This window comes from Acartia tonsa, chromosome 1, assembly GCF_053477335.1.
Source record: "Acartia tonsa isolate MP-2025a chromosome 1, ASM5347733v1, whole genome shotgun sequence".
Taxonomy (NCBI): domain Eukaryota; kingdom Metazoa; phylum Arthropoda; class Copepoda; order Calanoida; family Acartiidae; genus Acartia; species Acartia tonsa.
In genome coordinates, this window is record NC_137260.1 from 56,499,267 (window position 1) to 56,526,532 (window position 27,266).

The following is a 27,266-nucleotide window of genomic DNA, read 5'->3' on the forward strand; positions in this document are numbered from 1 at the left end:
CAGCCCCATGTTCCCTTTCTCCCTGCAATTTAAATATGAAGGATGATTAATACTATAGTATTGTCCTATCCATTTAGGTGTGCCTTGAATTCCGCTAAATTTTATTATTGGTATTTTATCAAAATAATGAAATCGCAAATTATTACTATAGTACAAAGTAGCCATTCCTCAATGCTTAACACTTCCTCTAGTTTATTTGTATTATTTTAGACAATTTTGAAACCTTTTTCGAAAATAACAATTGGCGGAAATAATGGCACACCATCAGAATTGAAACTAATAATTTGAATTACAGTAGGGCTTCGAAACCGATTAATATCCGCAGGATTAGAACCGGTTCTCCCATACCGAAAAATCATGTATCGCATCGTATATAAGACAAATAAAAATATAAATAATGAAATAAAAAAAACATAAAATTAAGGGTTTTTTTTTAATGCAACCATCTCGTAATCAATGTATAAATGGCACTTAGAATTCGAATTTCGATCAGAAATTTTGCATGAGTAATCCGGCCTTAGTAGGTCGTTTTTCCCTAAATCGAACAAAAAGTTGGAAAATTAACGGCTAGCGGCTCAGCCGTTTAGCCATTTTGAAGGTAAATCCATCACGAAACCTATCTCCACATAATACTATTTCCCGCTCTAAAACGTTTCCAAACGGTTCTAGCCGGTAGTTGCTGGTACTAGAAATCTAAAAAAAATATTTTTTTGTATCATTTCACATGATTTAAAGCAAAAATATGTTTCAAACGTTGATTCCTACGTAATTTATGACAGATTTGCCATAAAATAGCCCAAAAAACGGCTAAACGGCTGAGCCGTTAGCCGTTACTTTTTCAACTTTTTGTTCGATTTAGGAAAAATAGATTACTCATGCAAAATTTCCGATCGAAAATCTAATTCTAAATGCCATTTATACATTGATTACGAGATGGTTGCATTAACCCCCCCCCCCTTAGTTAGCCCGAGGGGCCGAAGGAAATAATCTTATAAATTTTACATTACTATCCGCGGAAACCTGCCTTTAATGCGATGCAATAAATAACTATTATAACATTAAAATAATAATCATATAGAAGAACTTCAGTCTATAGTTTATTTTAAATTTACATAAACGTAAATACTATAAATTTAGATGGCGATAATATTATATAGTGAAAAGAAATATTCTTATTTATATTATTATAGATAGAAAAATCACATTTACAGCAAAGCATACATAATATACTATATTTTATTCAGAATTAAATTAAACATTTTAAACATGCTTCAAATAATAAACTAGAGTTTTAAAAAGTTACATTAAGGGCTTACAGTTATGGGACTAAAAAAAATATTTTTTTCTTCATTTAAAAGTTGAACCATTTTTAATCATAATTTTGGTTTAGTGTTTTTTTAATGAAAATTATATCTAAGCAGTTGAAATAGCCTATTTTAATTTGCCTAGGTACATTTTAAAAACAAGTTTTTTCAAGAAAACTTATATTTTTGGTGTTTAAAAAAACGCGCGAAATACAATAATATATAAAAACATTTGTTAGGTAGGTAATTAAAAAAATAATTGTTAAACAAATTGTTAGAGAAAGAAAGAAAAGGGTATCTAGGGAAATTATTTGGCGTTTTAGATTAATTTCATTATAATACTAATTAGTCAAACATAAAAAATCAACAAAAAAAAAGTTAAAGAAACATAAATAGACTCAAGAAAATTTACATCTTATCATTATTAAAAAAGACAAACATAAGATTACTAATAAATTTGTATCAAAAAATACATCTATCTAGACATTTTATTTACAGTTTAGAATTAAAATATTTTTTCTATTTACAGTTCCATAAAATCCTAGCTTGAATATTGAAAGTTTTGAAAAATAAATCAAAAGCCTTACGACGGAAATTTTCAGGTTTTCAAAAATGAATTTTCTTCTGTAAGAAACAACCTTTAGTGTAGAGAATGAAAAACTTTAGTGGCACTTATTTTATAAAAAAAATATTAATCTATTTTGTAGCTACTCTATAACTTGAGTTTGTCAATAATTCGAAATTGAACGCACAAACAAAACAGGTTATCATAAATATGCTTCATAATCAAAAAATAAATTTAAATACCTAGGAAATATTATATTGCAAAAAGTTATTTCTTTTTTAATAACAATTACAAATAATCAATATGTAAGTAATTCATATTTCTTTTTATTATAAAATATTGTTAGCTTGTTGATGATACGCTACTTATATGTATAATTTGTCTTTTTTTAAAACACTATAATAATGTTTTTTCCTATTATTTAACCAAGAATAAAACTTGTAGCGGAGAAATATAAAGTTACTGTACGTACACAAACTCCCTAGTCACAAACCTGACTACCAAGTTATTACAGTTGATAACGCGAAACCAAATAATTCTATGAAAACAAAAAGTATTTGATTTTTTGTCCCTTTTTTGTGGTTGAAAAGGGCGATTTTACTTCAAAATGAATCGTTTGTTATGTAACTTAAGCGAAATTTGCGAATTTATCCAACCTATTTTAATTTAAAAATGTTCCTACACAGTAATATTTGGTTTCGCGCTCCCAGCTGTATATTAAACTGCAGTATGTAATCATGTAAAGTATCATTGTATATTATGTATTTATTTTGAAGAAGACTGTATAAAAAAGGTTGTGTGAGCTTATTTTATTTTAATCATTCAATATTTGTGTGTCCGCGAAAGCACAGGCCCCAAGATCCTGAAACACAAATTAAATTAGAATATACTTTCTCGTATTCATTCGAATCCGGTGGATAGGAACCGGTTCTCATCCATACGAAAAAACTATGTCTAGCATCGTATTATATCCAGTTTTCTACGAATATAGAAATGTACAATCATAAGATTAAAACTAGTTTTTTTAGCCGGTGCCTTCGGCACCACGGGGCTAAAAAAAACTAGTTTTAATCTTATAATTGTACATTCTATATCCGCGGAAAGCCGTTTATAATACGATACGAGAAATAACTATTTTCGTATTCATTCGAATCCGGTGGATAGGAACAGGTTCTCAACCATACGAAAAAACTATGTCTAGCATCGTATTATATCTAGCTTTCTACGAATATAAAAATGTACAATTTTAAGATTAAAACCAGTTTTTTAGCCCCGAGGTGCCGTTTATAATATGATGCGAGAAATAACTATTCTTTTAAAAAGATATTTCAAGTATGGCTTCGAAACCGTTTAATATCCACTGGATTAGAACTCGATTTAGAGCCATACTGAAAAATCATGTATCGTAAAATATATTATAGACACTTTTGACCTTAGGGCCAACAAAACTTGAATTAATTTATATTTTTTAATTTCATATCCGTGGAAATCTGTCTACAATACGATACGATAAATTACTATTATTGGAGTCTTTCCATACTTAACGGATTGCCTTGGTCGTAAAACCAGGCATGTTAAAAATCATCCTATCAATTTAAAACCTAGAATGCAATGAGATATAATTTTGAAAGCAAAGTAACAATATAACCATTACTAGAAAGTACGTAGTTACGTCTATTTTCAACACGTTGATTTTTTACAACAATTTCGTTCCGATATCTAAATCTATTTCTGCAATATTTAATGTGCTATTACGAACGTTTATTCTCCCAATTTGTTATGCTTCGCCTTAATGAATGATGTCTTCCTTGTTGGTTTTGATTAACATGTTACTTCTCGAGTGGCAATATACACTGTGATAATTACCTTGTTAGCCATGAGTTTGATGAGCTGCTTGGAATGTGCCATGGCAATCTCCAGCGGCGGCCTTCCAGGTTGACACTTGGATTCTGAACAGAGTTAGTTTTTTTATATACTGCGGATTGGATATATAACATATGTTATGTACCTATAATTAGATGATGTAAAATGGATTTATTATGTATTGGATCTTGCACCATACTACTCTAATAAAGTGAGGCGGGAAAATAAATAAAAAGAACCTGATGCCTTAGGCAAAGTCTAAAAGGATACCGTATCTGTTTAATTCGAATTATCTATCCTTCTGTCTTCTGTCAATTCTACAGTGTATACCTCAACGTTGTTGGATTGATGATGAGATTTTTGAGATGCAAAAAAATTTTCAAGGACAAATAAAAAACTTACCAAGAATTGCAGAATTGAGTGAATGGCATACAGATTCTCTGCCTTTGGTTTGAAGTTGGTCGGCCACAGGACTTGCCCATGGGTCAGCGTACGCCAGCAAGGAGAAAGCTTCCTGCAGCAACTGCACATGATCTTGGTCAACCTTAGTAATATGAAAATTTGTAGCAAAATTATAATTTAAATGACAAAACACTTTTGCGAAAAATAAATATTTATTGTACATTAATGTGCGTGAATAGATATTTTGTGGGTGGTGAAGGGGTAGGTTTGGTTAAAAATCTTGTTTTACACAAACCCCCCCTCTTGTTAAATTTCAAATCCCTCCCCCCGTATAAAACTCTAATCATACCTAATTGGTTGGTTGTTCGCCCATTATTACCTTACTATAAAAAGTGACAGCTTATTTTGAAATAACCAAACATTGTTTTTTTTAGTAGCTGCTTAACTATAAGACTTGGTACATACCTGCTGAGCTAGTTCTTGTAAACTACGCCCAAACTTCAACAGGGCTTCAAATTTGGTTGGACTATAATAAAACATTTTTAAAAGCATTGATACTAATTGTGGTAAACTATATTGGCGTCATAATACAAAGAACCCTTTTGTGCCCTGATAACACCCTCCTTAAATAAGGGAGAGATAGTTTTTTGTTTTCACTGATTTTTAATTTAGGTTAGGTTATATTGTGTATTAAGTAGCGCCGCAGGATTAGGACACCCCGTAAGGGATAGGCATAGGAAAAAATTAAATTTATTTGGGGGAAAAAAGGGGAGGGGGGAAGTGCTCAACCGGTCATTTGTGAGAAAGCACCAAAATAATCAATTTTGAATTAAAATCTTATCTAGGTATGAAAGAAGCGGGATGATACCTGGAAAGAATTGAGCTATGATTTGTTTCTAGCTGTGAGTTGCTGGAATTATTTGTTCCACCTGGAGCCTGGTGGACTGCAGGATCTCTGCAGGATTCATACATCAATATTCTTCCAATTTTTTTTTGGTAAAATGCATATTTTTTATGCTTAAAATAATACAATTTAGAAAGAAAACGAAGTAGCAGGTTTAGTCATATTTTCACAGTAGCTTTTAATAGGTTATTTTAGGTTAGGTTAGGTAAATGAGTTCCCCACAGGGTTAGGAAATTGGCCCCGCAGAATTAGAGCTCCTCGCAGGGGCTAAAAATAGAACAAAAACTACTGCGTAAATACGACGAACCTTCTACTTCGTTTCTTTCCATGATCCGTAAATTTTGTTTGGTGATAAAAACTAAAATTTTGCAAATATAATAGAAGTAACATTTTTTTCTATCATTTTAAACAGCAATTTCATGATTTCTTTGTCGTTGACGGAACTGTGAAATGTTTTAAAATTGATAAATAAATTCCTGGTTGCATTGGTATCATTACTGTTGGAGTCCGCCTCCGCAAACCTGGAGTCAACATCCATACTCTCACTCGGGGTTTCACAGCTTCCATTGCTAATAAAAAATATTTTTCTTTTTCAAATTGTTAGTTATCATTTTTTGTTTCGACATATGTCATTGGAAATTCTTTCTCAAGTATAAACTTTTACCTTTATTAGGTAGCCTTAAACTAATAAAGTCTTCTGTTTTAGCCACAAAAGTTTTTTAACCACCGGGTCTCATATTTTTTACTTTAAATCTTGATTGGGCTTTACAAAACCTTGAGTGGCCAAACTCATCCACCAACAATTTTAAGGGGTATCATCAATTTATCGTTAATTGGCCTATCACTCAAACTCCTAAGCCAACCTAATTCTAATAATGAAAGTACATCAATATTAGGAATAATTCCTCTCCTATATGTTTCAAGAAATTTCACGACAGATTTACATGAATGTAAAAATATTCTGTTTAGTCACCATGTCACACTATTTGTTGTTTGTTATCATCTTGTTTCATTCTATCATCAATGTATTTACAAAGATCAAACCTGATAGTATTGCCATTGTTAAGCATATTGTCTGTCTCGGCATCAGTGTCCATGTGAGTTGGATCATCAGCGGTAATATTATTGGCAGCAGGAGCAGCAGCTGCACCAGTATTATTGGCAGCAGTCAGCTCCAGAGTGTCAGCACCAGATATCATCTCTATGAATTGTCTAACCTGAAACAAAAAAATATCATTTACCAGTAAGCCCCTGAATTTTCTATTAGTTTTAAAAAGAAAAAGTAAAAAAGATAATTTTTACAGGAAGGATATATCTTTGAGGGGCAGCGGTACCAGCATCAAAAATGGTCATAAACCTTTCCTTGACCTAAAAGAAGCTTCATAGTAAAGGAGAAATATATCAGTCCCGACAGAAATCCTTTTACTTTACATGATGGTAGAATAGTGCAGGGGAAGTCAGGAAAATAGCCTAAAAACATCTTAAGACATATATAAAGCATCCCTGAAAAGTAAAACCAATCCGGACCAGTATCTTATTTTCCGAGGTCAGTAGCTTTAACTTTAGTACTTTAGGTATAGGATAAGAATTATACAAATATTGATAAGGTAGGTATGTTGAATTACTTACTTTAAGACGAAACAAAAGTTCCACATTGTCTCTAAGAAGGCCTGGGTATAATTGTTGTGTGAGAGAGATGGCCTCTCCGATCCTGCCATCTAGTACAAGTTTCTGGATGGCCTAACAGGTATACATATATTCAGTACGAGTTTTAGGTGAGGAAGAGGGTGGGATCCATCCTTATACTAAAGTAACAGGATGTCTGTTTGTGTGTCTGTGTGTTTGTTTGTACCGAAGGTTCTCGCTAACCGCTGAACCGATCGGGTTCTCCTTAACAGGGTAGATTCTCATAGGTCCCGGGTTTATAACTATTTTGGGGGAAGATACCACCACCCTCCCAAGAGAAATAACAAAAAATCAAAATTTCTTTTACGTTTCTCGATTTAACAAAGAGAGTTTAACAAAACATAAACGTCAAACGCAACATAGACATATTTAAATATAAAAAAAAAACATTTAAAGTGCCACTAATGGCGTAGCCGATAGTACAAAATTAAATACCAACAATAGGTTGGTTTATTTTTTTGTGGATCTCTCTTATTGAGTTAAACCTTTCTGGATGTATCTGTTTTTTTTTTAACCCAACTAGCCCTTATCTTTAAAATAAAAAAAAAACATTTCGGCTTATAACACAATTAAAATATGTAGGTATAACCAAAAAGCGAAATAAATCTAAAATAAGATTTGGGGGGCAGATGTGAAGGTCGTCAGTTTTACTATACCAGGACAGCTGAAATTACGCATAGGTTTCTTGATTCTTTTCTGAATTAATTTCATTGTTAGTGTAAGCTGGCATTGAATATGTGCCTGACGGTTGCGCATGCTCGCTAACTCTTCAGATATCTCCTCTCCTGTGCTACGGGCGAAGGCTTCAGCAGTCTAAAATAATTAAGTTTCTTTATTTGTGTATTTTAATTTCATTTTTCCAAGATTCTATAGTTACAGTACACGGGCAGCTAAGTAAGAGTGATGTTAAAAAGAGAGGCTTCCGTGAGATAGTGTCTAAAATTTACAATGTTTCTTAAACGTGAGCTTGAGATTGTCCTCGTGGCTGTACAAATGTGTCTTGACCTACTCCATGACAACTTAACACTAAGAAACTATGGCTACACATAAACCATCAAACACAATAATCGGATACTTAGGGATATAGGGATATAGTACTGGAGGATAAAGACTCTCTCCCCCCCCCCCCCCCCTCTTTGAATATAAGTAACGTGTTTTATGCATTAATAAGAAAGAGACTAGTAATTATTTCAAAGAGAGGGAAGAAAGATTTGATTTATATATAGGTATTTTAGAATTGTAAATAACTTGTGCCAATATATATAACCATTACCTGTGAATATCCATGATGGACCAGATAAGATGAAACCATTTTCCTGAGGACAGTCTGAGGATCTCCATACTTCTTGGGCCAGGTCAGGTCCCGGATAACGGAACGGGTTCTACGGCGCAGCTCAATCATCTCTCCCTACAATCAAATATGAAATAAGATAAACATGAAATGACGCATCCGTTTATTTATTGGGGGTGTTAGGTTCGATTTTTAGCTAATATTGTGTCTAAACTAAAGTCATTAAAGAGTTACTATATCTGCATTTTGAATAACAAATGATATAGAATGAGAAGATAAGTTATGATTAGACCCATAAGACTTCGAAACAAGGGTTGTGCAATCAAATGGGTGGGAAGTCCTTATCTTTAATTAATTTTTCATTTTAATTCTATTAATTTCTATACCTACACTTGTTTATCTGCTTTAGGTGTATACTTCAATCAGCGACGGGCAGTGATTCACTAGGGGGGCGTGAAACCATTAGGGGGTGAAAAAGGAGTAAGGCATACTTTCAGAATTTTAATTTTAAGGGGGGTGTTACTGTTGATACCCCTCTATGGCACTTTACTAACTGTTATCAAAATTGTGTGCTATAGCAGCTCTCTACATGGAAAAAAATTTCCTTGTTTAAAGTTAAAATTACCTCAATATCAAAAAGGAAAGGTTCTTGACCAAAGTTTGCATCAATCATTTCTCCAGGAGTTTGTAATCCAACTGTTGGATACAGGTTAGGTGGCAAGTCTGAACAAAAACATTTTTTTTTGATAATCAATAAATATTTTCTAAGTCAATAGGTACCTACGTCTGTAGAATGTTTGATATTATTAAATAATAAGTTGGGCTGTCTTTGTGTCAATCTATCTACCTGTCTACCTAACTTAAACTATCTAACACCCACCTTTGAAAGCAACACCAAGATGGTGACCATTCTTTGTAAAGAAACAAGAACATCTAGCTACCTCTCTGTCTATCTATCTATCTAACACCCACCTTTGAAAGCAACACCTAGATGGTGACCATTCTTTGTATAGAAACAGGAACCATCTATCAGGTTTATTCCACAGCCTAAATATTGTTATTGTTTTAGTTTTTATAAATTTCTTTCATTTGTTTTTGAAACTAATTTTAGCAAGGTGTTACTATTAAAATTTATCACTAGACAAAAAGATGGAATTCTTATTTTTGGTTACCTCCTCTCAAAAAATTAGCATAACTACTAATAACCAATTAATGCCAAACTAAATCATTTTGATTGAGTCACCACATGATTGATTTTAAGTGCCAAAAAGACGCTAAGTAGAAGATTCCATGTGAAATCAAGAAAAAAATTTGAAAAAAACCTATAGATTAGTTATTATATTATTACTATATTACTAACCAATAATATCTCCAGTAGTGAATGTTGGTCCATAAGCTTGTCCCTGGCCAGAGCTACAGAAACTGTGTCCATCGTCTCCGTGGTACCCATACGAGTGTTTGTCCCACCCGGGCAGTCTGTTCATGTTGACCGACTGGGCGCACAGGCCCACCCCCATGTACCCGTCCCGCCCCTTGCTCACTATCTTCACCTCGAAGTAGTAGATGCCGCAGGAGGCGGGGATAGGGTTCGTGGCTCGGACGCTGCTTGCATCCTAAATGATTGCAAACATTTAAATTAATGCAAGTACTATCCAAATATAAAGTTTGAGAATTATATACCAACGTATTTGAATTATATAAAAAGATTAAAAGCATGAATTAGGTCAACATATGATAATTTTAAATTCATGAAAAAAATATGATTACCTACCTATTAAACATTGAAAAGCAGATACAATCCCCTTTCTCGATTTTTTAAAGCATAAATAAACTCTTATTATCTAAGGGGGGGGGGGGGAGGTTTTAGTGCAACCATCTCGTAATCAATGTATAAATGGCACTTAGAATTCGAATTTCGATCTGAACTTTTGCACGAGTAATCCTTGGTAGGTTTTTTCCCCTAAATCGAACAAAAAGTTGAAAAAGTAACGGCTAATGGCTTAGCCTTTTAGCCGTTTTTTGGCTATTTTTAGGGCAAATCTGTCATAAATTACGTAGGAATCAATTTTTTGAAACATATTTTTGCTTTAAATCATGCGAAATGATACAAAAAAAAACATTTTTTAGATTTCTAGTACCAGCAACTACCGGCTAGAACCGTTTGAAAACGTTTTAGAGCGGGAAAGGGTAGGTATTATGTGGAGATAGGTTTCGTGATAGAATTGCCTTCAAAATAGCCCAAAAATTATTCCTTTTGTACTAAATCTATTTAAAAACAAACTTACATATGATCACAAGGTAGGGACACAAATAAGTAAAAATAAATAAAACCTTGTGATTTTTTCCATGGCCCTTGTAGTGAACACGTAGATTATTCTGGGACAAGCCAATGTAGTTGTATTTATCCTGAAATTATTCAAAGTATTTAAAACCTTTTTCCTTAACTAGGTAGGTATGTAAATATCTGATTTTATGACTTTGATGATGTTGTTTGGGAAATATTAAGTATATTAAACTTTGTTTAAAGTTCCGTTGGCACATGATAATAGGTATCTATTAAGTGAATAAATTTAGATGTGTCACGTTATGTAGAACACCTGCCACATATAAGAAAAGTTATATAAATAGCCAATATGAGTGTCCCCCTGTATGTCAAATGTACATCTAATGCTGGCATTTTTTTGTCCTAAGAATTTTGTCATGGGATATATGAATAAAACATTTTGAAAAAAACATCTTTACTTTTGTCTGATGTACGTTAAATCGCACGACCTTTATCTGGAGACCCTAACAGCACTTACCTTAGTAGACCAAGACCTTGGTAGAGGGGTCTCATCCTGTTTGACGAACGGATACAGAATTTTAAGTCTCTCATCCACGCTCAGGTTGGGGTTCTGACTGGGAGACCCGTAGTCATATTCTATAACAGGAAGGAGGTGATTATTCATGATAAATCGTTTTTACAGATATAGTGAAATCTTTCAAACTTTATCCGCCATTCTGTTGATTTAAATCTCACAAATGATAAAACCTTGAATGACCTTCAGAGCAGGTTTTATCTATTTTGATCAAGAAACAAAGAAGAAGTTTTCTCTCCCCACAAAATGTTTTTACATTTTCTTATGGAAACTGAAAGATAGAGAGGTACCTAAAGGATATGTGGTGGCCTCTAGTAAAAATTACAAAATCTTGTTTCCTAGCTGACTACAGAAGAGATTGGGTTCTCTAATTTGGGAAATCATCGAATAAATTCGGGCTACTTTACTTAAGTCTGCTTCCTTCTTCCCCATTCAAATACAGATCCCTAGATATTACTAGGGGCCCAGCCACGGCCATCCAAACTTTTATTTAAAGAGGATAAAATGAGGGTTTCAACAGAAGATTTGAGGGGTTAATCTATTATTATATTTTTAAAATTATTTATGGGGGTAATTTGAAGGGTTTCAAAGTTTGAGGGAGGTAAACACCCCATTGCCCCAACCCATGGACGTATTAAGGGCTTAGCCGATAGTTTTATTATTCAAATAAAATAATAATACCTGAAAATTCCATTTTTATTCTGTTTTTTTCTTATCTTATATTTAATATTAAATTCTTGTATATTTATTCTTATTGAAGAAATCTGCTATATCATTTTATACATAATCTGAAAAAAATACAAAAAAAACTTAAATTTAATTTATATATATTTAGATAACTACCTACCTTGAAATATTCTTTAATATTAGTCAAAAGAACATTTTGAAATTATGCATATAAAAAAAACTAATAAAAACCCATAAGTGGTTGAATGGCCTAGTTTCACAATTCTCACAAAAAAAGTCAATTTCTTTTTTTACAAAAAAATGCCTTTTTCATAATAAAAATCACTATTTATTACTATTAAAAAATACATTAAGTAAGATTATTAATTAAAATAACAATTTTTGGGGTAAAATATATGAAAATATGTTGAAAAATGTTAAAAATAAGCTTATTACGCATATAGTATTAGTGTTGGTGTATATGAGGAAACAAAGGTATTGCAGAATGAACACAAAAACAGCTGATCATACTCTAAGCCTAGCAGAGCAGCTATATACAGAGGGCGCAACTACAATTTCGCGCATTTTTCTTACGGCACACAGAAAATTTCATTATTATTATGCGAATATTTTTTCATTTTTTTAATGAACACAAAAAATAAAGAAATAATTACATTTTTATTATTTTCTTACATTATTTATGTAATAAATGCATTTTTGTAGTTAAACTTCTCTGAGATTACTTCATAGATAAATTAGCATAGATTGCGTATATCAGCAATTTTTTTCTTCCTGCTTTGAATAAATCACGGATTATCTTATGTTCTCTAATAACGTGAAACTTGTAGGTGGCTAAAATAACGATTCCCCCATCCCCTCCTGGATGAACAACTGCCCAATAAATAATGTCCATGACAACAATTTTTCCCCTGTCACAATATCCACGCATATTCTTTATCCATTGTATAAATATGGCGTTCATTTGTCAAGTTTAAATGATTGTAGTTAATTCTTGAATGTTATTTATCTAAATAATAGGCTGTTCTATGCTATAGACCAAATTATGAAGCCCCACCGAAAATAAATTTACTTGTATCTCTCATATTTTTTTAATGTGGTTTTCAACCCCCCCCCCTACCCATATGTTTTAGAGAGTGTTACTACCTCCCTCCAACCCAAATGTATAAATTTAACCTCCAAAGTATTTTTTTTTGGGGGGGGGGGGAAATTTAAAAATATCTTAATTAACCCAGAGTCAGACACAGATTCAACTAGAAGATAAATGGATATAGCATATACAAAGATATTATGAAAGGTGAGAAATTGTCGTTAACATAGACATCACTTATTGGTCAGTTTGTTCATCCAGTTGGAGGGGAGGGGATGATGTACAGGTTGTAATTGGGAGGTTATTATTTTATCCAGCTAAAAGTTTCACTTTTTTAGAGTTCATGATAACCTGATGTAAGATCAAAGAATCAATAAAATTAGAAGATAAAATAGTCTAGTACATAGACGTCCAAGGGGGGGGGGTAATGGGGCGATTACCCCCCCCATTTAAAATTTACCCCTACCCTGGGGTAGGCACCCCCAACTATTTAGGAGGGGGTATTTACCCCCCCCCCAAACAATTTTGGGGGGGTAAATAACCCCCCCAAAATAAAAAATCTCTACCAAAAAAAATTTTTCGCGCTTCGCTCGCATTTTTAATACTATATATTTAATAAAATTTATATTACCCCCCCAAAAAATTTTACCCCGGGGGTAAATTTTGGGGGGGGTAAACTAAATTTACCCCTGCCAACAGATTTCAGGGGGGGTAATTACCCCCCCCCAAGCAAATTTTACCCCCGGGGTAAAAATTTTGTGGGGGGTAAAAAAAATTTGCGCGCCATTTTACCCCCCCCAAAATAAAAAGCTTGGACGCCCCTGGTCTAGTAGAAAGTTTCCTACCAAGGACGTGCACATTATGTTTGCTAATGTGGTTTGGGGGGGGGGGTGCATTAAAGTATTGTTTAACTCCTTCTGTAAAGATTAACTCTTATGAAGGGTAATTATTGTAGGAAAGGAATTATGAGATTGCAGTGTTTTTTTTGAGATGCTGTATGTCTGTCTGTCTCCGAAAATCTTAATGAACTTTTGTCTTTTCCTTTACATGAAAGCTTCCTATGAGTTTTTGGCTGTTTTGATCTATTTAAGAAATGGTGTATAAAGTAAAGTAAAACTTTGTTTTCTTTAAAAGGCAAAATGAAAGTGGTTGAGGTTTACCCTTCTGCTCTCAGAGGTTTCCCAACAGGCTAGGGTCTTGGCTTCTAGCATTATGACTAGAATATTGACCAACGAGCTCGAGTTCGTTCATCCAGTAGAAGGGGAGTGGTTGGGGGTATATTTATTTTAGCCCGCTGCATGTTTCACTTTATTACAGAACACAAAAATCTGGTGTAAGATCCAAGTAATAACATATCCATTCTTTACATCATAGGAAAATGGAATTATTCATCTGTGAAAACAGCTGAGTTTGACATTTCTTGTCCCTTATATTTTTAAAACTTAATGCTAGCTCTTATCACTATAAATAAACCATAATTTACCAGCTATTTCGCTTTGTTCTAACAAGTATTTTCTGAAATGTTTTATTCTTGATCAAAACCATTGCTTTTTCTAAACGACAGACATAAAAAATAACAAATATTGAGCTTCTTCTGTAATGTGTAATGATCAAAAAGTATTAATAGATAGATATATTATATATTTTTGGTACTTTTCATGATATTAATTAATGATAAAATAAATTGATGTCATTTATGTTTGATAATTTGTAGATATAGAGGTAGGAAGTTTTTCTGGTACAAGTGGGAATTCTCTCCAGGGACCAGTTTCATTAGTTCATGGGATTCCTGAAAAGTAAAAAGTTTTAAAATGCTAAAAAATCACCAAGAGGAAAGGGATTGTTGTGATGATCCTTTGGCCATAAACAACCATTGGGGGGGGGGGGTGAAGTGGTGTTTCTCCCCCTAAAACTTTTACCAACTCATTTTTTTAGTCGAATGTTTTCTTTTTAAAAGACTATAAACAACCACCCCCCCCCCCAACCTTTGAAACTCCTCATTTTATCCCCTAAAAATAAAAAGCTTGGACGTCCCTGCTAAAAGTTTTTGGCATAAAGTTTATTTTTGAAGATCTGGAATCATTTAAGACATTTTGTTTTCTTTCTCTCCTTCACTGAAGATGTTTTAATCAGGAGAAGTGAACTACACAGGAAAAGAGGGGACATTTGGCTATCTATTACAAAAGTCCCCACAGGTTTATAATAACGTTTTTTTAAATTCGTTGGCTTTACAACTTTGGGGACTTTAAGTTCATTAAGTTGAGTGTTTAAGCACTGCATGTTATCTACAGAATTATCATTAAGGCCACTGACTTATACCTCTAAATCCTTCGAACTATTTAACCTCCACCGATTGCTAAAAGTGTAAAAGCACATCCCCTTTTTAAAAAAAAATAAATTTTACCTGAATGTATGATTTAGCTGTGTCATAATGTCCTAGATTGTAGGCACACTCTGCCATCTTCTGTAAAGTTGGTCCTGTGTATCCACCATATAGGCTATACACTTTTCTATAAAAAAATATATAATTATCTATTAGGCATGTTAGAATTGTCCTATCGAGTTCAAACAATTCCTGTAGTAGTTAGGTACGATTTGGAAAGCATAGCAACTCTATAATCGTTACCAAGAACATGTCCAAACATCCATTTCAAACATGCAAATTCTTATGATATATAATCATCCGATTGATCTAATTTTTGTAATACTAATTTCTAGGACAACAAAGTAAAATGTTATGAACGGAGCTTCTCTATAATAAAGTCCTAAAAATGTAAGTATGTCCTTAAATATCATCCTTTCTATAAGCGATTTTCATCAAATTTACTTACAATTTTGATTCAACTATACATTTATATTCTGATTATTTAGTTCTGACACTCTACAAGTTTTAATGTTATTTTGTCCTACCGTATCAGCTTCCCTTTCATTGATATTGTCATCCTTGTTAATTAATTACCTTATTCCTATAATAGCTAGCTGGTAATAGTGCAAAGACTTGAGCCAATTCCTATCTTCATAGTGTCCTTGTCCTGCACTCATAGCTGCCTGCAATAATAGTTATTTATCGGATCGTACTGTAGACAGCTTTACCTGGATATTAAAATTAGTTTTGTCAGCCCTAAGGCACCGAAGGCACACAATAACAAAACTGGCATTAATTTTTGGATTTTTATTCTAACATTCGTGGAAAATTGTCTGTAATACGATGCTATATATGATATTTCAGTATGCCTGAGAACCAGTTCTAATCAACTATATAATAATCAGTTTCAAAGCCATACTGGAAAAAAAAAAAATTTGTGTCAATAAGTTATTGCAAAAATATGGAATGCAACAATAGCAAATCATTTATTTTGTTAACAGAAATGTTAAATTTGATATACACTAACAGAAATGGATGTAGAATATACGTGAATATTATGACAGGAGAAAAATTGTTGTCAATTTAAGTTGCAATTTGCCCGCGCATTTATTGATAGGGCCGTTTATCCAGTACTACTGTTTCAGAGCTTTGCATTATTTGATGTTGTCATCCTTGTTGAAATGAATATTACCTGCATATAATCAACATCACTGGGGGAAAATATTGGATTCATTTGTCTTATTAGGAATTCTGCTACATCAGTAACTAAAAATTAAATTAAAATATATAATATAAATATCCTATATTAACAAGAAGATTTTTTAGGTGTTCAGTAAAATCTCAGATTCCAATACAACTCAACAACACAACACAAGAAAAATAAGCTCAATATTTAGAAATAAAATCTTTTCTGTTTTATAACATGAAAATTTCTTATAACTCTTTAGAGATTAGTTTCCAGGATGGAAGGGTCCCCAAGGTATTTTAATAACGTTTTTCATTTGGTGGCTTAACATTTGTGTACTTTTATGAATTTTGATTGGTTTGTTTATTAAGTTGATTGTCCAAACACTAATTGTAATCTACAGAAGTTGTAATTTTGAGTATCATCATTGAGGATGTATATCAATTAAAAGGCCATTGTCTTATCTCTTTGATCCTTGCCTATTTTCTATGATCAAATAGTGAAAAAATGAGATATATTTTGATACTTACATCTACATTCTCCACCATTTTCATCATTAACAGTTCTCACCAACTCATAAGTATCTTTGTACTTCTCTATGTATTCAGAGTCTAAAACCAAAGCAATTTTAAATTACAGGAGCATTAAGTTCAACCCGCTAATAGCGCAACACGTAGTTCATCCAGCTAGATGAAGCCAGGTACAGGTTTATCCTAGCTCGACAAAGAAACTAACTAGAAGGGGTGTTTTAGGAAGGTATTGTGAGTTCAAAACCACTCTTACTTAAATCGTAGCTGTACCTTCCCTACTATGATTTTTTCCAAGAAACGTTTTTCTTGGCTGCTGGGTTTTATTTTGCCTTTTTTATAATGATTTTGGTATAAAAAGTGTCTCTGTGAACTTTTATTAAAACTTTAATAGCTATATATATATGTACATATCTATATATCCTTTTACAAAATATATTATAGAATACAATCAAGAGGAAGCTTTAAGCATGGATCAAATAATACAGAAGTATTACTTTCGGAAATTATCTTTTTAAAGTTTAACAACATATACCACTAACATTTAAAGGGCTTGTGACCTTCATTCACATTACACAAACTGATGGGTGTTTTACCCATATAACCCAAGTGCTTGGACAGAAAAGGATAGATTTGGCTCTTTGGTTATTAGACCTGACTTTAGAGTGACGAAGACAGCAGCCTCGAAGGTAATTAATAGGTAAATTTGGTACAGGGAGTTTTACAAACTACAAATAAAAAAAAAACGTTTTCTTTGTCATTGCAATCAAATTACTATACCTGGATTTTTGTGACATATTGAGCAAGGTTTTGTTGACCATGTTTCTGGATTTACTAATACTTCCCCTGAACATGTGCTTGTTTCACATCTAAAGTAAGAAACATCATCAATTCTATTACATAAAATAGTAAGCTTTTTTGTACATAGGAAGGATCTCGATAACCACTGAACCGATATGGTCCTCCTTTACACTGAAGACTCACATAGGATGGTTTTATTCTATTTTATTTTTAGATTTAAGACTTAAGATGGCTTAAGGCTATTTTTCTGCCACCTCCTTACCCCTTTAAAGACAGAGTCCCCTAGATGCTAGGGGCGCAACCGCTATATGCCAAATAACACTGAAAGTTTTAAAAAATCTAATTCAGCACTCAATATGTCACCTTTATATGTGGTTTAAAAGTCACTATGGAAGATCAGGGATCTAAAGGGAAAAGACAATGGCCGATAAATCTATGTACATCCCTAATGATGATACACAAAATTACTCCTTCTGTAGATTACAATTACTGGTTGAAAGTTTGGACATTCAACTTCAAAAACTAACCAATCAAAATTCAATAAAAATCCCCAAAGCTGTTTAGCCAACGAAAAAGAAAATGTTACTATAAAACTTTGTGGACTAGTGAAATAAACAGCCCAATGTCCCCTCCCTCCCTGATGGAAGATAGAAAATAAAAAAGGATGAAAAAAAAAACGAGGAGTAACAAAAAATGTTTTCAGAAAATAAAACATGAGTCAAAACATCAGGGAATTTTGTTTTTCGTAACAACTAATGATATTGAAATTGAGCTGTAGAAGACGATTTTTGTCTAACTTGATAGCCAAATTATTATTTTACCTAGCAGCATGATTCAACATTTCAGATTCTTCATCTATGCATCTAAAAACACAAAAAAATCAACTATTTTAAAAGAAGTACCTTATAAGAAAATGATGTCATATAATACAAATGACCAATAAAAGACCCGTATATATTTTAATTGACCAATGGTAAAATGTAAACTGGGCTATTTTTGGTCATTTGTATTGTAAGACATTATTTTTTATAGGCACTATAAGCTGCTTCAGTTTAAAATGCAATAATATAAATCATAACTTTGAAGTTTATCTTAATAAAATAAGGAATTATTTATGTCTATAAAATTTTTAAAGGATAATTTTACCTGGGACATAGGCAGTCAAAGTACCATGTCTTCTTTAACTAAAAAAACATAACTTTATTATTTTAAAATGCCTGAAAAATATTTAAAACATGAACATATTATATTTTTTTTTTTATGATGAGCAGAGACGTCCAAGTGAGGGGTAAAAGGGTGTTTAATTCCCCCCCCCCCCCTCAAACATTGAAAATCCTTCTTTTACCTCCCTACAAATAAAAAAAGGTCCTATGACAAACGCAGGAGTCCCAAACGTCAGAGTGGACAAACGCAGGAGTGGGCACTTAACCTAACCTAACCAACTTTAACCATATTTTAGGTTTTTTAAATGCCTAACACCTGCGGGGGGCTTATTTGTATATTCATATCTTAACCTAACCTAACCTGTATAGAAATACTTACTTAAATTAATACTTTAACACTCCTGCGTTTGTCCACTCCGACGTTTGGGACTCCTGCGTTTGTCCTGGAACCAAAAAAAACACTTGAGATTACCCCTCTCTAACTTTGAAACCCCGTATTTTACCCACCTCATAAAAAAGGCTTAGACGTCCCTGATAATGAGTACCTCAAAATCATGATAATTTACACTAGGCTGACCAACAAATAGCAACTATAGAATCCCTCCAACAATGTAAAAAACAAATATAAGTACTTGAAGAAGGAGATAAGGAAAGTGTCATGTGTGACGTCATAAAAATAGACTAAATCCATCTTTTTATTAGAGGTTTTCTTCCCACTTCTCCTCTCATCCTTCATCTTTAGACGTATTTTTATGACGTCACACTTGACACTTTCCGTATCTCCCTTGAAGAATACCATGAAAAGTAAACAAATGAAAGTGTAACCTTTGCCATCCTGGCTATCCGGCGGTCAGCTTCATCCAGGTAGGATATAAACATGGAGGATAGATCTAAACTATCACTAGAGATCACAGATTTTATTTCTAAGGTTCCACCTAAAAAGATTTTTAATAGTTATTAATAGCTTCGTATTATAGATAGCGTTCCGTGGATAGTAAAATGAAAAATTATTAAATTAATTACAGTTTTGTTGGCTCCGAGGGATCTGAAGTCATCGGCCATCAAAACTAGCATTGATTTTATAATAGAGGCCTCTATGAGCACTTGAGGTTGCAGGTGGGTGAGGTCGGCTCATCAATTTTAGCTTTAAGATGAAGATTATTAAAGTCCCTCAAAGATTATGACGTCATACGATAAAATAAAAAATGAGAGGCCAGCATAAATTTTTACATTGGTCAATTCAGTCTTCTATAGGATGCGGAAGGAGTAACACGCACCATGTGTCGTGCTCTAACCGCTACACGCGCTATATGTGTCAATATTCTTTGTTATATGTACGATAACAAAATCTTCTCAGTTTTCCGATAGATGCTTTAAAGAAAATGTTGGTAATCGGCCACAGACGATTTCTGCCATCATTGGAGAAGAAGAAACAGTATTTTTTTCTGTCTGCCTGAATCTATTTTTCCTGCTTTATCGATTCAAGATTTTTTTTTGAGATCCTTTGTTACTTTCTTGAAACATTGTTTGGTAATATAACACCAAGCCAAGCCAAGTTAACCGGCCAGATGTCCACCTCCTCATCAACCTCCCCCCACCCACACTTCCATCACCCCTTCTATACACCTGTGTTAATCATGTGCTTTTCCCGCGCGCCTGGAATTGTTTGTTATCCAATTATAATCTATATAGGGTGTGAAAAAGGGAAATGTTACCCTTTTATTCTGTTGGAGACTCCCCCAAAAATGGGGTACCCGTTACCTGCCTGTGCCAAGGAGCAGGGATCACTTATTGTGAATTTTAAGAAATCTTTGGCAAGAACCTTTGTAGTCTTTTTATTTTAAGACTGCCTTACAATTTTGACTTTTCCTCAATTTTGTAAGTCCCTAAAAGAGCCCAGTAAGCTGAAACTGGAACCCACCAACTCCATTAACCTACTCCTGCCCAAAATGCTTGCTATCAATCAAACCAATCAACTCTATCTAACAAACTGAAACTTAAACATCAAACCAAATGAAACATTAATATTTTAATTGTGTAGTTAGTTTAATATGTTAGTTATTAATATTTTATCACTTTTTTCGTATTTTACTTATTATTTCATGTATGATTTTTTTCTATAAAACGAATAAATCATTTCAAAAACAAAAACAAACAAACATTGGTCAATTACAGTGTATACTGGCCTCTCATTGGCTATTCTATCATATGACGTCATAATCTGTGGAGGAACTTTAATCATCTTCTTTAAGATTTAAAAAGAAAAATTCCAAGGACCTATGAGAAGCTACATTGTAAAGGAGAACCAAATCGGTTCAGAGGTTAGTGAGATTCTTTGAAACAGATAGACATTCTGTTACTTTTGTATAAGGATTGATTTGATTCAATGACATAAACATGGGCCCTATTCTGCTTAAATGATGATCCAAGTAAATCCGTGAAAAATAATTTTACCTGGACCAAAAATTGTGGTGGCGGTGGGTGCACAGGAATGATCAAATATGGAGGCAGCTCTGTACAATGCTTAAAAAATAACAAGGACAATCATGTTGACAAGCAGCGCACCAAAAATGCAAGTCCAGAAAACTATCAAAATTCAGAGTAGAGTCAGAAGGGAGGGATGGGACATTAGGCTGTTTATTACATTATTCCCCAAAGTTTTATAATAACTTTCTTATTCGTTGGATTACAACTTTTGGGATATTTATAGGATTTTGATTGGTTGGTTCAATAAGTCGCGTGTCCAAACGTTTCAACTATTAATTGTAATCTACAGATGGGATAATTTTGTTTATCATCTTTGTGGATGTACATTGTACATCAATTTAATGGCCATTGTCTTATCCATTTAGATCCCTGAGGGTCTGGAATGCTGAGATACTGTAATGTTAGGACGGTCGGGCTGACGTAAGCCAAAAAAAGGCATCTTATTTAATCAAGCTTTTTGTAAAGATCATCCAAGGGGGGGGTGTAATGGGGCGATTACCCCCCCCCCATTTAAAATTTTCCCCTACCCTGGGGGTGCCGTAGGCACCCCCAACCATTTAGGAGGGGGTATTTACCCCCCCCAAAAATTTTAACCCGGAGGTAAATTTGGGGGGGGGTAAACTAAATTCCCCTGCTAACAGATTTTTACCCCCCCCCCCAAAAAAAAAAAGCTTGGACGTCTATGGTAAAGATATACAAAAAGTAAAAGATACACATCCTGTTACTTTAAATCATTGTACCTGTTCCTACGTTTTCTTCATCCCCTTTATTAGAAATCCTCATGGCAAATGAATTGACCGCCAGTCTTCCATAGATTCGTAAATATTCCTGAAACATAATTATACACATTTCTTTGAAAGTCGCCTTCCTTGTTATATTGCTCAAAACAGATAAGATATTTTATGCCTTTATGTTCCTTATGATCTCGCTAACTACTTGACAAATTAATTTAATATTTTCATGACAGCTTCAAAGATCCTGGGCAGGTTTAGTCTGTTTTAGATTAGGTTAAGTCAGCCCCTTCCATTTGTTGTGTGGGTTGTGGCTGTTTTCCTGAGATCTTAAATAATCTTGAATTTAAAATCTTACCTCTTTTTCAGGCATTAAAGAACCCAAAAACTCAGAAACCTCCTAAATATTTAAAACATTCTTTTTAATTTTCTTAACAATTAATTGTTTATTAAAAATCAATGAAAAATATTTAAAGTATTTACAACAAACCAATGAATGTGTCATAACCATTCTTACAGACAAAAATACCTTGGTTAGAGAGTAACAGCGAAAATATAAATATGCTTACTGTATAATAACAATTGTTCTTTTCTTTATCTGTTGTAATATCCTCATAATCTAAAATAAATTTACTTCCTCAAATCTGCATTCTGTCGCATATTCGCAAAAAATACAAATTAAATAGAAAAGTAGTAATGTTTCATAACGAGAGAGAAACTAAGGGAAAAGGTTAATTTTGCTGTTGAAATATGTGGTTCGAGATTCTTTCCCTCAAAGTGCCAATCGAGCACTGCCCCTCGTGGGGGGGGGGGGGTGAAATTTTTCCTATGCTGTACCCCTCCGTAGGGGGGCTATCCCTGCAGAATTTATACATGTCGTGTCCAAACCTTGCGGGGTTACCCAGTATTAACTTTACCTGACCTACAGTAATAAACAAACAAAAGAAAAACTACCCCTCCCCGCCATTTCAAAATTAGGGGAGGTTGGGTTCAGTGCTCGACTAGCCTTCTGTTCTGATAAATTGTTAATGTGATACGAAACAGCCGCCAAAAAATGGCCTCAAACAATACAAGTGACCAATGTGAGGCCAGTATAAATTTTACCATTGGTCCATTACAATTTATACTGGCCTATCATTGGTACTTTGTATTATTACGCTGTTTCATGTGATACTTACGGTCCATAAGATCGTAGAACGCTCTTGATCTGATGTTATTAATCTTTTCAAATTGATGATATCCTTCAACTTGAACCCGTAATACAGCCCGACTTACATACCACACCCTAGATTGTACAAATTATGAAAATAAAAAAAAGGTTAGGTTTTGTTTTGGTATGTTAGGTGATTGCTTCGCAGGGTTAAAGCCCCCCGCAGGAGCTAGAAATAGCGGAAATCTACTGTGAAAATAAGACGAAAGAGAGAGAGAGAGAGAAGAGAGAGAGAGAGAGAGAGAGAGAGAGAGAGAGAGAGAGAGAGAGAGAGAGAGAGAGAGAGAGAGAGAGAGAGAGAGAGAAGTTTTGTTGTAAAGATTAATCTAAAACAATTGATAGATATTGTGATGGGACATACAGACATACAGACTAACAAACCCTAGTTCTAGAATAGTTTCCCTGATAACAAAGCAACAAAATTTACTTGTGTGGTAGACTTTTCTTTTCTCTTAATACACATAACTCGCACTCAACCCTGTTAGCAAATGCATTTTTATTATAATTTTCTTCTTTATCTATACTTATCTTAAATCTAAAATCCAAATGGCAATATTATTTTTCATTTAAAGTTAAATACCTCCTTTGTGCTAGTTGTAGTATAAGATGTTTAAGAAGAAATATTAGGAAAAGGCATTTAAAATGTTATGATTGGTACATTTTGACTAAGAAACAGAGATACAGCATAAAAATATAAATTTTCAGAAAAATTAACTAAATGATAGTTAATTTTACCTGTGTTGTTCTAAATGCTGAAGTTTACATTTGTCACTACAATATCCAATTAGATGGCAGTTATCACAGAGAGTTATTCCCTTCCACTCATCATGGCTAGAATTTAACAAAATAAAAGCAAGTTTATAATCATTAATTAATTATAATTTTTGCACATCAAATAGATGTATTAACCAAGATGGCAATTAAAACAAAAAAATCCATTCTACTTAAAATGGAATTTCTTATTTTAGTACTCACTGTTTTCTTTCAGTAAAATCTGGACCTCTGTTTTTTAGAGATGGTTGTATCGCAAACTCAAAAAGGTTAGTACGGACCAATACAGAATACCCTAGTTCTAGAGTAGATGTGCTCCAAATTTATTTAAAATCTTACAATGTTAAACAGTTTTCACAGACTTTGTTTCTTAGAGTTGGTTGTATTGCAAAAACAAATGGTTTTGAGCGTACCAGCACAGAACCTAAATTAATATTTTCAAATAATCAAAATTAGCATTTAAGCTTTAGTACATATACATATGTGAGGCAGAATTTATATAATCCTAAAGTAAAAGTAATAAAGTTTTTTTTCTGAAGCTTATGATCTCGGAAAATACTGGTCCGAATTGGTTGCACTTTTTAGGGAAGCTTTATAAATGTCTTGGGATGGTTTTAGGCTATTTTCCTTACATACTCCGACCTTCCCTCGAGTCTAAGGGAGAAGCTATTAGTTCAAATATATTTGACTATATTTGTATTCGGTTGTCTTTATAAAATAAATGCAACTTTACTTTCCTAACTGTACCTAAAATTATAAAGATTTAACCTTGGCTATTATATTTTCCCCTTGTTATTTATTGTGTTGTTGACCTTGCTTCCTTAACTATGGGCTTATTTGTCCTTGTAATTTAAATTAACTTTAGCTATACAATTATACAAATTGAAAAAATACAGATGAAAATAAAGTAATAAAAAATTTCTAACAGACATAAATAGCTATACAAAGTATAGTTTTATATGTTAAAACAAAATGAAAGTTTTGTTTGATATAATATTGCACTTAATTCAAAGCAATTTTATATGTGTTTAATTTTTAATTAAGGTCACTTTTTTGTTAAGATAACCAGTTAAGAAAAAAAGTATGAAAAACTGTTTCATAGAAAAGAAAATTAGAACCATATTAGACTGATTGTCATTTGAGGGATTTTAACTAAAACAGAATAGCCAAAAACTTTCCTGGCCATTACTAAAAATTAAATAATCTAAGTTTCATCCGTAATGACATCTTACTTGACACATATCAAATCTCTATAGTTTATGTAATACTAGCGGCTGCCCCATAGAATTTAGGTGATCTGTTTTCAAAGGGTTGGGGAGAGGCAGAAAAATAACTTAAACCATCCCATAACCTATATGAAGCTTCCCAAGAATGGAGAACAAAATCGGTTCAGTAGTTATCAAAAGCTTAAGCTTCAGATAAAACAACCTTACTACTTTATATAATAGATATTATAATATTTAGTAAAATATAGTATACCTGGCCTGATAGGCTGACCTTCCTCTGCCACTTTATCATAGACAACATCACCATTACTTAATTCCTTCATATTACCATCAACACTATTATCATTGCGAGGCAACAACACTAGACTATCATTTGCGTCATCACCGACTGACGCTTTTTCAATCATATTTACGTCAATGTACACTTGAGAAAAAACTAATATTTGCGCACTGTTATAATTAGATGTTTACTTGGCGCACATAGTGAATGTCAATGCTTGACCTCTGCTTAGCTACTGTGTGTGTGTGTGTGTGTGTGTATGAGTGCGCGTACTATACACTCTTTATGTCTCACACGATGTGTTATTAGATAAAAAAGTTGAATGTACCCTTTTTACGAAAGAAAACTACAGTTGTATGTTTGAGTTTAGGATTTTTCAAAACAAAAATCCATTCAGATTTTTCATAAAAAAAATATTCTTAAGAACATCAAATATATTTTTCTCATTAAAAAGAATTTTAGAAGTCAATATTCTTATATTTTGGTGTTTAATTTTCTAATAAAACTTTAAATGTACTATGTTAATCAAATATTCACCTAGATATTATTTTTTTGGTTTTATTAAATCAACAATGCATATATAATAAAAGCCATATTCTAAGCATTTATGAAAGAAAGTTGTTAAGCAAAAAGAAAAAAAAACTGTAAAAAAATAAAATTAAAAAATAAGTACCAATAGAAGGTATAGAATATTAAGATATGAAATATCTTGTGAAGCAATTATATATTTTTTAAATATCAGAAATTCTAAACTAAAATGCAATAATCAAGGAAGATTATTAAAGTCCCTCAACAGATTATGACATCATATGATAAAATAACCTATGAGAGGCCAGCATACATTTTACCATAGGTCAATTACAGTGTATACTGGCCTCTCATTGTCTATTCTATCGTATAACGTCATCATCTTCATAATCCAGTGGATTTCTTTAGGTTTATGAAAACTTTATACTTCAACTTTGTTTGTTTTGAAGCACAGTGTGTCTGATTAACTTAATGCACAACTTTTTTAATGCTTTTTCCCATGTATACCAGGTTTTTAAAACCATTTTCATTGTAATATTTGAAATATTAAATTGATAATATTTTACCTTACATCAAATTAAAAAAATATTATTTGTTTAAATCAAATAATAAAATAACTAGAAGCGCAGCAATAACAAGCTAACAATAATTTCAAATTTTCAAATAAATAAAGTCTTTAAAATACTAGAGTTTTTAATAAAATGCGTAAGAATTAAGAATATTAAAAAATTTGGGGTAAGAAAGGAAAGTTGTATGTTGTTTACTGGGCCATCTAGCACTTGCAACTAGAAATTTTCATAGTAGGCGGACCAAAAAATTATTAAACTTTTATAATTTTTACAGATTTCAGGTTTTAAAATGATTAAGTTAGTTAGTTATAAATCAGTCTAAAGATTTGATGACACTTAAATTTTTATATATCATAATAAGATATTAAAGATTTATTATAATTTTAATTGAAACTTAAAATAAAATTTATTAATTGAAATTTGGTCCACCTGAAGCTGAGAACATCTGTCTGCTTAAATGAGATGAAATATTGTGTTAAAATGTAAAGGAAAGCATGTACTATTTAGGATCAGAACGGATATTCTTATGTATGAGTAACATGGTGTATGTTTGTATACATGTAGCTAAGGATCTTGCTAACCACTGAACCGAAATGGTTCTCCTTTACAGTGAAGGTTCATATCGCTCCAGGCCGAATTTTTAAACTGTTTATGGGGGAGGGTTTCTCCGCACTCCCAGGTGATTTGGCCCCTAGAAAAATATACCTCCCCTAGAAATAAAAAAAAAGCTGGAAAGTGGAGGGTCGACTTCCCCCCTCTTTTGAGATTCCGTAAA

General features: G+C 32.8%; 3 protein-coding genes across 3 annotated transcripts in view; all 3 read right to left on the minus strand.

Moving 5' to 3' along the window:
• Nucleotides 1-27,266, minus strand: part of LOC145324438 (isochorismatase domain-containing protein 2-like) — an 88,047-nt gene that overhangs the window by 5,221 nt on the left and 55,560 nt on the right. The window lies entirely within an intron of this gene.
• On the minus strand, nucleotides 1,083-11,996 carry RanBPM (Ran-binding protein M). Its single transcript, XM_080166891.1, has 16 exons — nucleotides 11,555-11,996; nucleotides 10,817-10,935; nucleotides 10,347-10,421; nucleotides 9,376-9,628; nucleotides 8,988-9,062; nucleotides 8,641-8,738; nucleotides 7,998-8,132; nucleotides 7,466-7,537; nucleotides 6,668-6,778; nucleotides 6,083-6,255; nucleotides 5,515-5,607; nucleotides 5,003-5,089; nucleotides 4,600-4,660; nucleotides 4,135-4,276; nucleotides 3,736-3,818; nucleotides 1,083-2,731 (listed from the first exon to the last, which is right to left on the minus strand). Exons 1-16 carry the CDS (start codon nucleotides 11,565-11,567, stop codon nucleotides 2,684-2,686), a joined length of 1,638 nt encoding a protein of 545 aa, XP_080023017.1. The 5' UTR covers nucleotides 11,568-11,996; the 3' UTR covers nucleotides 1,083-2,683.
• LOC145313367 (histone-lysine N-methyltransferase set-18-like) lies at nucleotides 14,268-25,631 on the minus strand. The gene is made up of 18 exons (XM_080152763.1): nucleotides 25,368-25,631; nucleotides 24,228-24,312; nucleotides 23,853-23,948; nucleotides 23,545-23,595; nucleotides 23,086-23,192; nucleotides 22,477-22,526; nucleotides 22,266-22,307; nucleotides 21,917-22,004; nucleotides 21,144-21,212; nucleotides 19,515-19,624; nucleotides 18,673-18,710; nucleotides 18,348-18,389; nucleotides 17,506-17,594; nucleotides 16,729-16,809; nucleotides 16,205-16,278; nucleotides 15,607-15,695; nucleotides 15,052-15,157; nucleotides 14,268-14,436 (listed from the first exon to the last, which is right to left on the minus strand). The coding sequence occupies exons 1-18, from the start codon at nucleotides 25,519-25,521 to the stop codon at nucleotides 14,338-14,340; spliced, it is 1,470 nt and encodes a 489-aa protein (XP_080008889.1). The 5' UTR covers nucleotides 25,522-25,631; the 3' UTR covers nucleotides 14,268-14,337.